Source organism: Denticeps clupeoides, chromosome 20 (genome assembly GCF_900700375.1).
Source record: "Denticeps clupeoides chromosome 20, fDenClu1.1, whole genome shotgun sequence".
Classification (NCBI taxonomy): Eukaryota; Metazoa; Chordata; class Actinopteri; order Clupeiformes; family Denticipitidae; genus Denticeps; species Denticeps clupeoides.
Genome location: NC_041726.1, coordinates 7,283,278 through 7,299,214, shown reverse-complemented (window position 1 = coordinate 7,299,214; position 15,937 = coordinate 7,283,278). Strand labels below are relative to the sequence as shown.

Genomic DNA, 15,937 nt, shown 5'->3' with positions numbered 1-15,937 from the left:
CCGTATTTGTTGGTACTGCGACTGTTGCGCTGAAATCTCTGCGCGGTGTTACTGCTCTCTCCCGGCGGGCAGTTTTTACTGCAGTGAACGGTTCAGTACTACCAGATACTTTCACCAAACTAATTTGAACGCACTATCGCCAAATCCACTTCATTACAAAGAGAATATGTGGAAGTAATATATATATATATTAACCATATCTTGTCATTGATCCATGTAACCTGCAACCTATAACCTGCAAGAGATACAGACGCAGTACAACCAGGACAAGCAGGCTAAACAGCTTCTACCCAGTTGCCATTAGGGCACTTAATGACACATAATTAATCTTTCCACCTCCGACTCAATACCTTTTTCATGTTTCAGGGTGGTAGTAGCCTAGTGTGTAACTCACCCGCCTATGAACCAGAAGACCCAGGTTCAAATCCCACTTACTACCATTGTGTCCCTGAGCAAGACACTTAACCCTGGGTGTCTCCAGGGGGGGACTGTCCCTGTAACTACTGATTGTAAGTCGCTCTGGATAAGGGCGTCTGATAAATGCTGTAAATGTCATGTGCAATAAGGTTTGTACCTCATTCTTTAAATTTTAAATAGTATTTTTAGTTTCATATGCTGTATTATATTTGTATTATATTAGTATACAGTACAGGCCAAAAGTTTGGACACACCTTCTCATTCAATGTGTTCTCTTTATTTTCATGAGCATTTATGTTGGTAGATTCTCACTGAAGGTATCAAAACTATGAATGAACACATGTGGAGTTATGTACTTAACAAAAAAAGGTGAAATAAGTGAAAACATGTTTTATATTCTAGTTTCTTTGCTCTGATTACTGCTTTGCACACTCTTGGCATTCTCTGGATGAGCTTCAAGAGGTCGTCACCTGAAATGGTTCTCCAACAGTCTTGAAGGAGTTCCCAGAGGTGTTTAGCACTTGTTGGCCCCTTTGCCTTCACTCTGCGGTCCAGCTCACCCCAAACCATCTGGATTGGGTTCAGGTCCGGTGACTGTGGAGGCCAGGTCTCCACTTTTTGTTAAGTACATAACTCCACATGTGTATATACTTTTGGCATGTACTGTATGTCTTTTTATGATATCTTATTTCTACACACAGCATTTAAGATACCTCTCTGGCTCCTGGGCTGTACCTAATTTTGTTGTACTTTTTACAATGACAATAAAGATATTCTGATTGTTATGATGTGTTGGTCCATAATAGCATCTTCAAGACCAGATTTGGCAGGATTTAGTGTCAGTGTAACAAGTGTATCGATGTAACTAGTCAGTTAGTATTAAAATGGCCACTAGCTTTTCCTTATGTGGAAAACCAGAACACAATTTGCTGCGGTGACCCTTAATAAGCAAAAGTAGAAGAAATCTCAGTTAATATCAATGTTCCTCATCCCCACTACATCTTTTACCACTGGACAAGTTAAAATAATGTAACATATTTTAAAATATTGTTACAATTTACTTTTAATAAGACAACTTAAGACATAGTTAAAAAAGCAACACAAAATAAACAATACATTTAGAACAATCATCAGAATTAAACAGATAATGTTATTAAATTTCTACATCTACAAGTTCGCAGCACAGCATCTTATATTTTAATGAAAGATACAAATACTGAGCATTGTACTGTACACTTTACACTGCACCATGAACATAAAAACAGTCAAGAGTTCAAGTGTTGAAGAAACTTGGCATCTAAAGCATAGCATCTACATTTTTTTTTGCTAATTTCAAAGGCAGCTCTGGTGGTCTGGTTGTTTTTTTCCATTTTTTTATTTACAGTACCCTTTAAAAAAAAAAAAAGAACTTTTGGTCTAAAATGTTTTCCCTTGAAGTCGTCCCTGTCCAGAGCCCAAATGATGCCCGCGCTCTATTTACCATCTGTTACGTTTGCACGCACGCTTTCTTGCAACTGGCCTCTGTCTCAAAGCGATTCCTGTTGCCAGGGCAACCGCCGTACCAGAACTGGGCACAGCCATTTGCTTCTGGATCGTAGTACCACATCACGACGTACTGCCGGCATGGACCGGGGTCCAACCCTTGAGTGCAGCCTACCTCTAGAAACGAGGAAACGAGTTGACAGTATTTTACTCGTCTCGGTTGTGCTCAGTCTGTGTAAGTATTAATTAATCAAAGAAACTTGCTGAAAAAAGATTCAACAGTATACATTCATGATAAATTCATAATAAATTCAATGTGTTCCAGAAAATAAGGCGCAAATAATGTTTTGCCACAGTGACATCTAGTGGTGCTTCCTTATATTTAGCACAGTTTGATTTCGAGCTCTGTTAAATTCTGTTAAGCTTTGCATACTCACCCAGTACAAAGTCGTTGTTCATTTGGAGTGGAAGAGCTTGAGTGGATGGAGGATATGTGGTGTCTGGAACAAACTGCACGTTTGTGGGTGTTGGTGGTCCCACCAGTGAAATGACCTTCCGTTGGTCCCCCCTCACACCGGGCGGTGCAGCAGTGAAAACTGGCAACTCGTTCACTGGTTCTTCATACGAGATCACGGTTGTGCTCACGTCTATCTCAGGCTCTGGGCCCTGAGGGAGGAAGAAGCCATTTGGATCCACCGGAAGCTGTGGATGAAGCACAGGTAGCAATTCTCAATATAAATATATATAGCTGTAATTGGTTGAGGTGTCTCAAGAAAAGCTAATTGCTCAGGTATTGCGACTGATGTGTGGGATACAGTTGTAAAGTCTCAGCATGCTGTACTATGGACCCTACTATGCTCTACTCCACCTCTTTGTCCACAGGCTGGTAGTCGTCATCATAGCTGGGAGTACCCATTCTATCCAATGTTGAAAAGGTGCTTGGAGGAAGAAAGGGGAACACCCCATCCTCGTGCTCACAGATATGACTCATGAGTTTGTTCTCCAGGGCTGCAAAAAAAGTTTAAAACCATGAAACCACTTTCATTGCTCTTCACTTATCATAAATTTGTCATACTTATGGGAAAAATACATGTAACACGCATTATATTCATATGTATTGAGTTGGATGCATTTCCTTTTCATTCAGTTTGCCTTCTGTCTACACTGACATCTAGTGGTGCTTTCTTATATAACACTTTCAATCAAGTTAGGGTTCATCTACTTATTTATATTCTCTATTATTTCTAATCTCTTTTCTATTTATTTCTATTGGCAATTTATGGCAACTACAGTATAAGTAAATTGTACAGTATTGCAGCACTATGATTATCCTGAAAATAAGGTTCAATTTAATGTATAGTTTTTTTTACGCTTAGTTTTTTTTTTACAAAACAACTTGTTTCCACAGTAACATCTAGTTGTGCATCCTTATACACCTGAATACCAATAAGGCTTCACAACCAAGAGTAATGGTTTATGTATTTATTAAATTATCTAAATTATCACAGAAACCTAGATACTCACTTGGAAGAGCCTTGAAGTCGTTGACTAGGTAGACATGCTCATAGTCTGGGTCTGACGCTATAACGTTCATCTCACTCTTTAATTCACGGTAGAAAAGATCGTTCTGGCTCGCCACCCCAATTACAAAGATCTCGATGCCCTCTGCGTGAGACCTGGCAGCGGCATCCTCCAGCCTCACCGCATCACGCCGGTCTGCCTGTCCATCAGTCAGCACCAGGGCAACCTTACGGACACCGGGCCTTGAATCCCGGAAGAGTTCAATGGTTTTGTGAATGGCACTGCCCGTGAAGGTGCCTTCACCCAAGTAGGGCATCCTCCGTACGGCCGCTTTAATGTCGTCTTGACTGGACAGCTGCTGGAGGCTGGACACCACCATATCCACGTGGCTGTAGACAACCACGCCGATGCGAGCCGCCTTCTGACTCACTGGCACGTGATCAATGAGGGCGTTAACAAAGTCCTTCACCAGCTCAAAGTTCTCAGGTCCCACGCTCTCCGAACTGTCGATGACAAAAACCAGCTCCAGCGGAGTCTCTTTGCACCTCAATCCACATCCTGTTCATCATACAGATGGTCACACTCAGTTGATTAGTAGTGCCAGAGGCAATATTGACTTTGACAATATTGAAATTGAATTTACTCTTACCGCATATTTCCCTGATTATTTTGATCACCTCCTCTCTCTAAATGAGACAGAAAGATAGCATGAGTCTATAGTATGAGTCATTATATGAGCCAGTATAAGGAAAAAACGCTGCAACAAATGCTCTGCACTCACTGATAAGCCTGCGTCCCCTTTCTCTCCAGGGATCCCCTGCAAAAAGGGTGTGTTCATATTAGGGGTGGAGTCAAATCTAAATATGAATATATTCAGAAAAGCACAAATAGTGCCAAACATTTTACACAGCACAGTCATCAGAATGCCAATTCCTGACTGTGGGTTCTGACTTGGGTGAATCAATACCTTTTTCTGATTCAAAAACACCCAATCTGGCAACACTGAGCAACCAAATACATACTTATCTCATCTATTAACAAACAGACAGATAGCAGCATCTCTGTACATGTCAAATACTTATAACCATAAATGTCCACTTATGTCAGGATCATTATAGAAACAACACAAGTCATCAGAAGACTGTGACATTCTTAGTAAAAGACATCCTACCACAGGCCCAGTCTGTCCTGGCAACCCGGCCTCTCCTTTCTCTCCTTTTCTTCCACGTTCACCCAGATTCCCTCGATCTCCCTGGAAATGAGAGTTTTCATCAAGAGACTATCGCATTTCTCAGAGGGCAGAAATGATCTGACTTTGGCAGATGGTTGGTAGGTTTTTAGTACCTTCTCTCCAAGAAGTCCCTCTCCTGGTGGTCCCCGAGGTCCAGGTGGGCCCTGAAATCCGGGTTCGCCCTTCACATAGAAAACATGCCAGATATTAAATTCTTCAGTACATACATCTCCAGAATTCAAGACCAAACAAATCTCACCTTTGGCCCTTGGATGCCCTCCCCAGGTGGGCCAGTTAGACCAGGTTGGCCTGGCTGTCCAACAGAACCCTGCAAAATTAAAAAAAAGTTTTTGTTTAATTATTATACAGTGCCCTCTAGAACATTCTCACACATTGTTTCATTACTGACCTTTGCACCTATAAGCCCAATTCCAGGAGATCCAATTGGCCCTGGCATTCCTTGGGGTCCCCTGTCACCCTGAAAGCCACAAAATACACAGCATAATACTGTGATGCAGTTTGCCATCAGATGCATTTCTGTGTTGTGGAAACATGGTACCATGTGTCAGAATATTACTTTTGGACCAGGAATCCCTTTTCCTTCAGGCCCGACCTCTCCTGGTTGCCCAGGCAGGCCAGGAAGACCCTAAAAAGCAACAAGTAAAATATGCAATCCGCAAAGTGCATTTTGAACATTGTTCTTCATTTATTGAAAATGATATTTTGCTCCATGTGTGTATAGTCACACATACCTGAGGCCCAGGAAAACCCTCTCCCTTTACACCAGGAGGTCCAAGAGATCCAGGAGCTCCTCTGCCACCCTGACCAAGACCCCATGTACAGATGCATGTCAGTATGCACCTTTTTAAAACTGCAGTGATCTGTGAAACTCAATTGTTACCTTCTGTCCTGGAATTCCTACTCCTGTCTCTCCGACTGGCCCGGCCTGCCCTGCTGGACCTTGGTCACCCTGACAGCAGACATGCACATTTCTATTTATTATAATACATTACGTTGTAAGTCACTCTGGATAAGTGCATCTGCCAAATGCCACAAATGCAAGTATAATTATACACAATGCAAAATATAGCAAAAATTGTGTTCAGCAATACGTCCGCTACAGTGTGTCAAATAAAGTAATGAATTCACAATACTTTTAGAATCCATGTGAAATACATTTTTGAAATATACGTATAAAACAGCTCTGCTGTATCTTTATTGTTATTTGTAGGTGGGTTCATTTGAGCAAGCAATGCACTTCACCTTGGACCCAGGCAAACCACGCCCTGGAGGACCTGGAATTCCCATCAAACCCATGCTGCCTGGTTCTCCCTAGGCACAAAGATAAAGCTTGCCATTTATGCAATTATACTCTACATCATCAGTGTTTGTTGCAATATCTTATAATTTAATTGACTCTTTGTGGCAAATTTGAAGTTTGGTTTCACCATTTTTTAAAGGTGAGGTTCTTAAGGCAATGTTCTTTTTAAAATTTTACAACCCAACAATTCCATTACCTTTTTCACACTGGATTATTTCAACACTTGACAGCTGTGCATTCCATGTCTATATAAACAGTGGATTAAAAAAAATCCTAATCCTAATATTATCTCTTCTTAAACAAACATACATTTAAAGCCTATTGTGTGTCCAATCCCATTAACCCAGTATTAAGCTCTAGCTCCACTTTGGCATTCCTAGCATCCAGTGGTTGTGCAGACTGTTCCTGAAATTCCTCTCATTGGCAATGATGAAATACCACAGCTGCTCTTACTCACCTTGGCCCCTGTGGGCCCCACTGGTCCAGGGGTCCCTGGTAGGCCCCTGGGCCCCCTGTCACCTCTGTCTCCCTATACAGTCCGACAGAAACAATACCAAACATTCTGTAAAAATATGCCACATACACATATGCTACACATTCATAATATTTCATGCAAATCTAAATGTAGTTTATTCAAGGGTTATGAAATATAATGTGGGCTTAGATATCTTATCACACATCCCCTGATATTTAAAACCAGAACGTTTCCTCATGCAACATAATAAAAAAAAACTTGAGTGTCTGTCACAGTATGAACTGAAATATGCTCATGTTCATTTACCTTCTCTCCAGCGATACCTTTACCAGGAGCCCCCTCGGAACCTCTTGGCCCAGGTAAGCCCATTTCACCCTAAAGTAACAAAATGTTCACGTCATGTGTACTAACCAGTCAATCTTAGTGTTAGGATTGGCATTTCCAACATCGACTGGGCACAGATTTTCTTCTCACCTTGGGTCCTACTGCTCCATCCTCACCAGGGATACCAGGAATTCCTGCAGTCCCATTTGGTCCTGGTTCCCCCTGCAAAGTTTGACCAAGAACACAGACACTTACAAGTAATATTGTCTTCTCAAATATATCTTTAAGGTTTAGTGTCTTTACCTTAGGTCCTGGTTCACCAACTCCTCTCTCTCCCTGGGGTCCTTGTTCACCTGGAAACCCCTGGTCTCCCTGTAGAGACAACTCAATACTTAACCATCATGAACGTGAAGGCAGTTGAAACCGGAAGACCAGTAAATATTGCAAACTTCAGCAGTTCATTACAACAATCCAAACAACATGGAGCAATCACCTGTAACAGAATATAACATACCTTTGGTCCAACAAAACCCAACCCTGTTGGTCCTCTTGGACCAGAAGGTCCCACTTGTCCTTGGTCTCCCTGGCCAACAAGAGTTAAACTAATGTTTGGTGACTTGGAATCATACCACCGAGATATTCAATCTAAATAAATGAAATATGAAAAGAAACTGGTTCTGAACACAGAAAATTATGTCCTGCCTTTTCTCCTTGAATTCCTGCTCCTGGAAATCCCATGAGGCCTGGTAGTCCTGGTGCTCCATTGTTACCCTTTGAGGTGGGAAACGGTAAAGCTTAGATTCCTCAAACAGAACACAAAACGATTTCTTTATGGTTTTCTGAAAGCTTCTGAAGGCGAAAATGAAAAGCAGTACCTTTTCTCCTTTCATGCCAACCCCTAGAGGCCCACGACCACCCTTGGGGCCTTCATATCCCCGATCACCCTTGTGATACATTGAGTAAAATTGGTTCCTGTTGCCTTAATATAATCTCTTCATATGCACAGTATTTACAAAATCATAATGATCTGACAGCAACTCACCTTCGGTCCGGGTAAACCTTCACCAGGAACTCCTTGAACACCTTGTACCCCAGGAGGTCCAGATGGTCCCTTTATAAATTGCATTTTAAATCCAATTAAAGAGTTTTTTTCTCTGAGGCAACTATCTCCACCTAGTACCAAAGATCTCTAGAGACTTACTGGTAGACCTGGCTCTCCCAAACCAACGGGGCCAGAGGGGCCAGGTCTGCCTTGATTCCCTTTATCACCCTGGAAGAAAGTTTTAAAAAATTCAGAACAGAGCTCTTTAAGAGACGTGCAATAAATGGTCAGTAAATAGTCACCTTAGGTCCAGGAAATCCAATTCCAGGGTCTCCTGGGAGTCCAGGTGCCCCACTAGGTCCACGTTCTCCCTAAAAATGTAGATTTCTGTCATTTTCACACAATATTGCTTCAGTGAATAAAAATGCAAATGGTACTGGCTGCACTGTTGTCCTTACTTTAGGCCCAGGGGGACCCTCAGGGCCAACATCACCCGATATTCCAGTGGGACCCTGGAATAGTTAAGAACATGTCAAATTTAGAAATTTAATACTTAAAGGAACCATGAAAGGAACAACACTACTAAAGCATGTAAACCATTATCCCCTACTGGACCTCCAAGAAAGCCCTGTGAAGGTTGAAGAAAGCCTGTCTTCCACCACCCATCCTCATCACCTTTTATAAAGGGACTACTGAGGGGGACTATCTGACCAGCTGCATCACTGTCTGGTTTTTGAACTCTACCGAAAGACTCTACAGGGGATAGTAAGGACAACCGAGAACATCATCTTTTACCTTAATAATTGACATTTAACAAACGCAAGACCCCAACATTGTGAAGGACTCTACACGCCCCTCACAGGCACTCTTCACCCTCTGGAAAAATATTTGGGCCCTCACTGCCAGACTCTGCAACAGCAGAGTTTTTCCCACTTTGAAGTGACAAACACACTCTAACTCTTATGTTCAGAATATATCTCTATTACATTTCTGCTTTAGCAGTATTTGTTAAATTTTTACATTAATAATTTCACAGTTTTTTTTGTTTGTTTGACTTTTGTTTGTTACCCTTATGCTGCCTGTGTCCCATGTTTTTGCACTTCATGTAGCCCGGTTTGCCATTGTCACACACGTGTACTTTATGTTGGTCCGTAACTTTGTTTAAATGTTATATGTAACACCAGGTTCTGGAGAAACTATGTACTGTGAAACTATAGTATCTTTCACTATGTGTTGTCTAACCTGTATATATCTGAAATGTCTAAAAAGCTCACTTTAACTTAAAAGTCCTACGTCCATGTGCAGTGTTCTTGCATATTTTTTAACGTAGTCTTTCGCTATTGAAGTACAGTTGATTGTAACTCTGTTGTTATACAGTACTAGCATGCAGGCGCCATTTCATTCCTCTGTGCATTGTGTTATTGTGCCCCTGTGTCGCATCTCATCATGCACATAGTCTAGTTCTGGACGGGACAGAAATTTTACGAGACGAGCGGGAATAAGCAGGTCCCAAGCCATAATCCCATTGGACAAAGTCTGTTCCCAGATAGGAACAATACGCTGCAAGCATGGATTCACTGCTTTAGCCCACATTAGCAAAGGGATAACGGCTAATCCCAGGTTCACATTCCATAAGTGCAAACTGTGAAAAACGTGCAAGGGTTCTGCCGCGATTGTTATCATTTCCTCATCTTTGTGGGTGGTGCAAATCCTGCGACTCCAGGCCTTTTTCTTATGGGATGTATCACTTGAATACCTTCCTTTATGTTTACAGTTGCACAGCTAAGAATGTGTTAGCATTAGCATTTATGAAGGGAATATATGTGTAAAATCAAAAAGCAAATGAAGACTATTAATGAAGAATATTATAAAGAATTTAAAAACAAATGTCACCTGCTCTCCTTTGGGTCCTCGTGGACCAGAAGGACCGTCTGCTCCCTAGAGGAAGAAATAAATAGATAACATTTCGACAATTTTTTGACATTCGCCATGCAAAGTGTTTGAGTGCAAGTGTTTTTATAAATCATTCATGACACATCGCCTACTTGTTCACCCTTCTTTCCAGGGGGACCACATTCTCCTCTCTCCCCCTGAAATGAAAGACAAATGGGACAGCTAGTTACAGGACTGTATGAAAAAAGTACTCAAACATCTATGAATGTTATTGACCAATATAGATCAAGTGTATATTTCATCCAAAAAGTTGCAGATATGAACTCATCGAACCTTTTCACCCCTTACTCCTGCTCTTCCCTGCAGAAATGGACCACAACGGATTAGATTTGATTCATTTGATGCAGGGAAATGTAACCGTAATTACACCTGTATCAATACATCAATACAATTTTCACAAACATTATGCAATATGTGTACATGCACAAACGTGTATGTTAACAAACGAAATGAAACAGAAATGAAATTATGTTGCTCTGATAGAACCTCAAGTCCATCCATTCCAGGCCTCCCATTCACGCCAGGTTCACCCTAGAATAAACAGATAACGTTTAGCAATCAGAAATAAATCACAGTTATTCATATGCAAGGGGACGTGTAACTTACCCTGGACCCCTTTGGACCAGGTAATCCATCAATTCCAGCGTCGCCAGGCTTCCCCTATGGGAAATGCTAGTGTTATATAAATATATATATATGAAATTACCACCGGTTTTTGCTCATGTTGACCTTTGGCAAAATCCTAGGAAGCACTGGCCATTCAGAGGCAATTGGCGCCTCCCACCGCCAGCCCCACTGATCCTGAACACCTGCTACACTTGCAGTGTGGGAAACGCTTCCTGTGGATGAATGCACCTGCCACACAGGGAGCCAGGAGGCGGCTGGGAACATCTGTAGAATGGGGTTAGGATGGTTGCACCAGTGCAAACAAGCCTTCGTCTGAGCTTTTGCCCAGATAATAGTCTGTCCCCGTCTGCACGTTGGCCTGGTTGGGTGACCGAGGTGAGGCACGACAGGATCCGGGACATGGCAACATGTCAAACTACTGACAGGTAAAATACAGGTGACAAACACTGACGTATGAGGATGGATGTAGAGTTGGTGTCCCAAAAATTAACAAGTAATGACCATTAGGTGGAGAATGATGGTTAGATTGGATGTCTGATCCAGTTCCATAGATGAGAGCTCAAATTGTTAAAAGCCACAATGCTGGTCATAACATAAAAGCATCAGATGACAGCTTGGAGCATATGGGACACACAGATGTTCACCCCAACTGGACTGTGGAGCACAGGTAGAAGATGAACCACATTTTCTTCTAGATCACCAACACCACTACACGATAATGTTATTCGCTTAGGCTGACTGTAGTCAACATCATGCTCAACATCTTGGTCCCAGATACCGTAGAACTGTTTTGGCCTCAGACACTCGTCTGCGAACCGGAATGCCACAAGTTTACCACAAGTCACAGGTTTAACCCCCACTTACTACCATGAGTGTCTCCAGGGGGACTGTCCCTGTAACCACTGCTTGTAAGTCGCTCTGGATAAGGTCGTCTGGTAAATGCCCTAAATATTTTCCACCAGTCCTGGGAACTTGTTACGTTTTTTTCCCTTCAGATCTACAGTGTCATGTACTTGCCTAGTGTAAAATGTGACTTTTACAGTTTTTTTATTTACTCACATTTTTTCCAGGAGGTCCTCTGTCCCCTTTGTCACATAGGCAGGTTTTTGGATGTGGGCACTGCACGAAAGGAACAAGGCATTCAGTTAACGTGAAAAAAAACATTCCAAAACAGGACATGGCAACATGAAGAAAGGTCTGAGATCGAGGCACACTTACTTCTGCGTTCACCAGTGCACTCTGCAAAAGAGAAAGGAAGTGGCAGTTAGGGTTGCCATACGAGATACGATGAAGGACCGTCCTGTCAAGCTGTCACAGGGCTCACCAGCTCTCTGAAGAGTTTGCCGTCAAGCTGGGGGTCAGGCAGGCTGAACACGTGCTGGTGGGGCGGGGCGCTGGCGATGGAGCGCAGCCTGGCATCGGAGGACGGGTCTTTGATCAGGCCGGAGGGGGCGATGGCGAACACCCGGATGTTGTGGTTCTTGGCCTCGGCGGCGGCAGATGCTGCGCTGGGGCTGCGCGGGTGGTCCACCCCGTCCGTCATCAGCAGCGCCACCCGCAGGCTGCTGGATGCCGTCTCGCCCGTGAACATCTGCGTGGCATTGGAGAGGGCGTAGGCGGAGTAGGTGCCGTGTCCGATGTAGGTCATGGTGGCGACGCGGCTCTGGAACACGTCCAGGTCCTGCCAGTCGCGGAAGTTGTGCTCCACGGAGACGGAGCTGCTGTACTGCAGAAGCGCCAGGCGGACACGGAGGCGCCATCCGGGCACCTGCAGCTGCATGGCCCTCGTGCTGAAGCGCAGCACGAATTCCCGCTGCATCTCGAACAGCTGGAACTTGGCCTTCTCCGAGCTGTCCACGATGAAGGCAATCTCCACCGGGCACAGCGTGGCTGAGGGGTCAGGGGAAATGCAAACAGACAATTTACATTTTACGACATTTATCAGACACCTTACAATCAGTTACAGGGACAGTCCCCCCTGGAGACACTCAGGGTTAAGGGTCTTGCTCAGGGACCCAATGGTACTAAGTGGGGTTTGAACCTGTGCCTATGTGGCTCAGTGTGTTATTGACTGCTCCTTAAATTTTGCTGTTCCTCAAAAGTGACAATGACAATAAAGATTATCTCAAAAAGCTGTCTACTTTTACTTTACTATAATTAAACTGACATTAGGTGTGCTTGATTTATTCACGTTACGGCAAGGCTAAAATATTAGGTCTGACAGATTAATTACATGTTTTAAATTAATTTGATCTCATTAACACTGATACACTCCTACCAACACAAAACCAACATCTAATCACCAAGTTAGAGTTCGAATGCAATTTGAACTGGTCAGCAGTGGTACTGGTCAGGAGCTGAACACCTGATGAGGCAGTCAGTGCAACATCACCTGTATCCAGACACTTGCAGTAAAATAGAAAATAGCAACACAAAGTCAGTGGACCTAACAAAGTTTATAAAGACGATGGCATTAACTTACTTTTCGCTTCATCTTGGACGATAATGTTTTCTGACCTCTGCCCTTTTCTCCTCTGGGCTTTTCTGCTCTGGTCCCTGATGGACTCTCCCACTGCCAGCAGTAAGAAGCACAGAGCCACGCCACTCCACATCCTGCCTTAGTTCTGAACACACACACAAACACACACACACACACACACACACACACACACACACGTTATCAATACATCAGTAATGACTGATTGTTTAATTGATATGAGAATCAGAATTACAGATGAGTGCATTAAACGTTAAAGACACTAGATGGCAGCAGACTTCCATCTAAAAACTAATAATGGAATAGTAATAAAAACTACTTTAAACCCTCATTTTCGAACCAAAAAGAAAAACTCACAAAGTATGGCTAAATATGACTATATGGACAGACGTCAAAAAATTGCAGTAATAGAGGATTCACACACACGCACACGCACATTTATATATATAAAAAATAACAACTTGAAATACCTAACAAATACATAAGTTGTACATTGCATGTTTGCATCTATTATAACTGCTGCCTTGGTTAAATTCTGTTTATTATTAGTTTATTAATTTTTTTATCCATTAAGTTACTATTTGCATAATTTTACAAAGTGTTAATAAAAAGAAAAGTCCGCTGCTGACCTTCCTGTCGCTGAAAAATGCACTGTCCGGCTCCGGGGACAGACCCTCGTCCTTCCTAGATGGTGTCCACTCGAGCTGGGCACGGACGGACCACCGGACCTTCATTCCAAGCCCCCGACGCCAGACGGGGCCCCGCCCCCCCGACGCGGCGTGTTTATGACGTAGAAGCCGCGCGCTGCACGACAGCCGTCATGACTAAAGCCCAACACACAGCAATAACTTTTTTTATTACCAAATGAAACGTTGTCTTAACTATGGTGTGCAGTAAAGGCCGAAGATGTGTTTTGATGTCGTATTTAGGCAAGATTCAGGCAAAAGAGGCAAAAACTCAAAAAAGTCGTAATTCGATAGGTCATCATATTTACATTTACAGCATTAATGAGACGCTCTTATCCAGAGCGACTTACAATCAGTAGTTGCAGGGACAGTCCCCCTCTGGAGCAACTTAGTGTCTTACTCAGGGACATAATGGTAGTAAGTGGGATTTGAACCTGGGTCTTCTGGCTCATAGGCGAGTGTCTAACCCACTAGGCTACTACCACCCCCTGTCATGTTATATTCAATAGGTCATCATGATGTTATTATCTAGAACTTCATAATTACCTAATTAATTACCTTATTGCATATGCTTTCTTCATTGTATTATTAGCTTTATTCCTTTATAATACTCTCCACATCACTATTTTGAAATGTAATGCTTTTTGTGAGATTGGAGAATTTTTGGAAAAGCATAAGCATAAAAGACCATAATTTATGTCCCGACCATCGACAAAAACAAACCTTCACTCCTGTCAGTCTCTGTTCCGTTGCATATTTGAGTTGATCTTATTGGCAGTGGGCCGTTCAGTGTAGAGCCGCGACCGGGTCGTATTTCAGAAACCCACTAAAAACGTCATTGTACCAGCGCTGTCGTAAAACGTGTCTGGGCCCGAGGGTGATCCTGGTGATACACACCACAAATCGGTTTACTTCCTCTGTGCGCCTTGTTGGGTTGAGTGCAGTGTTTGACATGGAGCTCTGAGGTCAAAGGTCAAAGTGCACTTACAATTAGTGACATTTTAGATAAAAAAAAAAAAAAAACTCATTTGCGTTGTGACTTGATGTTTTTATTTCTGGCTGGAGGGCACCGTTGTGCTGCAGCCTCTTGTTGTGGGAGCACCGCTGTCTGGCACCGGGCTGAGTTAAAACAACACCGCCGGGCAGCGCCAGCCGTGCCAGCTGCCGCCGGGCAGGAGATTATTGACCTTTTCACATGCCGCCCCCGAGACAGACCGAGATCGAGCAAGAACAACAGTGCCGCGGAAGTCCATCTGCTCGCCGCCGGCGGGTAGCAGGAAATCCGAATGGCTCTGCAGGTCGTGGCAGCTCGGCCTTCTGCTAACGGAACGATATCTTACATCTCGGGTTTGGAACCAAGTTCACGGTCCTAGATGATTCCACAGTCCCTGCTCATAGAGTTCTCACAGCGTGTCAGTATCCCATCTATCGCCATTTTCACACAGTAAGAATGTAAAATTTACAGTAGCATTCGGCCCTTCACTGCCAGACTGTTTTAAAGTTAAAGTGAAGTGATTGTCACTTGTGATACACAGCAGCACAGCACACGGTGCACACAGTGAAATTTGTCCTCTGCATTTAACCCATCACCCTGAGTGAGCAGTGGGCAGCCATGACAGGCGCCCGGGGAGCAGTGTGTGGGGGCGGTGCTTTGCTCAGTGGCACCTTGGCGGATCGGGAATCGAACCAGTGACCTTCTGATTACGGAGTCACTTCCTTAACCGCTAGGCCACCAACAGCTTCAGCTTCCATCCACATCCCATTAAAAAACTAAACACTCACTGAAACTGCACATCTTTCATGTTTAGAACGTATTATCTATTACAGCAACATTTGCAATATTACCACAGCATTTTTTAAAACTTTGCACCTTCACTTTTCCCTGCACCATTCTGCACCATTACATTTACACTGAAAAAAGAGAACACTGGCTTAAACTTAATCAAAAAACTGAAGTAATCTGTCACACCTAATGCTTTAGCCTGTTGTTAATAGAATTATAGCAAATAAGACTACAGACAACCAACTGTCCTTCTCGACTCATGCGAACCTCAGCATCTGTGGATGTTGCGTGTCACGCCGGGCTCACGTTCCTAGAACAGCGCGGCGGAAGGCCGCCGACCTCCTTGCGCGTCTCCGCACCGGGGTATTCGCTTCTACCTACGCGCACTCGTTCCCCTTTTCGCCTTGGTGTTGAGGTCTACCTCTGAATGCCATCCGGCCTCTACAACTACTACAATCCCAACTTGCTAGATTTAATCTACTGATGCTGGCCTACAAATCCTACCTCAGAGCCCTTATCTCATCTAAACTCTTCCCTGGAGGTCAGAACAAACGGCAGCTTAACACTTTACTCTTCAT

At 43.4% G+C, this 15,937-nt stretch overlaps 1 protein-coding gene across 2 annotated transcripts; it reads right to left on the bottom strand.

The window, feature by feature from the left end:
• Positions 1-1,462: 1,462 nt before the first annotated feature.
• Positions 1,463-14,320, bottom strand: col28a1a (collagen, type XXVIII, alpha 1a). Of its 2 annotated transcripts, XM_028963592.1 has the most exons (36): positions 14,300-14,317; positions 13,520-13,714; positions 12,876-13,017; positions 11,718-12,283; positions 11,612-11,632; positions 11,453-11,512; positions 10,373-10,426; positions 10,253-10,297; positions 10,040-10,066; positions 9,859-9,903; positions 9,707-9,751; positions 8,272-8,325; positions 8,116-8,184; positions 7,973-8,041; positions 7,814-7,882; positions 7,647-7,715; positions 7,474-7,542; positions 7,286-7,354; positions 7,075-7,143; positions 6,922-6,993; positions 6,754-6,822; positions 6,430-6,501; positions 5,915-5,983; positions 5,553-5,621; positions 5,404-5,472; positions 5,229-5,297; positions 5,061-5,129; positions 4,911-4,979; positions 4,765-4,833; positions 4,592-4,672; positions 4,202-4,237; positions 4,070-4,106; positions 3,424-3,978; positions 2,768-2,907; positions 2,337-2,601; positions 1,463-2,076 (listed from the first exon to the last, which is right to left on the bottom strand). In XM_028963592.1, the coding sequence occupies exons 3-36, from the start codon at positions 13,003-13,005 to the stop codon at positions 1,904-1,906; spliced, it is 3,513 nt and encodes a 1,170-aa protein (XP_028819425.1). In that variant the 5' UTR covers positions 13,006-13,017; positions 13,520-13,714; positions 14,300-14,317; the 3' UTR covers positions 1,463-1,903. The 2 variants fall into 2 exon arrangements, with proteins under 2 accessions (XP_028819425.1, XP_028819426.1); XM_028963593.1 differs by lacking the exons at positions 1,463-2,076; positions 2,337-2,601; positions 2,768-2,907 and having other exon boundaries at positions 3,756-3,923; positions 4,098-4,106; positions 14,300-14,320.
• Between the last annotated feature and the right edge of the window lie 1,617 nt (positions 14,321-15,937).

Excerpts from the sequence above, each read along its gene's own strand:
- col28a1a (XM_028963592.1), bottom strand. The coding sequence starts at position 13,005 with ATGTGGAGTGGCGTGGCTCTGTGCTTCTTACTGCTGGCAGTGGGAGAG. Across the intron at positions 7,716-7,813 it reads AAGGTTTACCCGGACCGAAG|GGTGATCGGGGATATGAAGG; the intron begins GTGAGTTGCTGT and ends ATGTATCACAAG. Across the intron at positions 6,502-6,753 it reads AAGGTATCGCTGGAGAGAAG|GGAGACAGAGGTGACAGGGG; the intron begins GTAAATGAACAT and ends CGGACTGTATAG.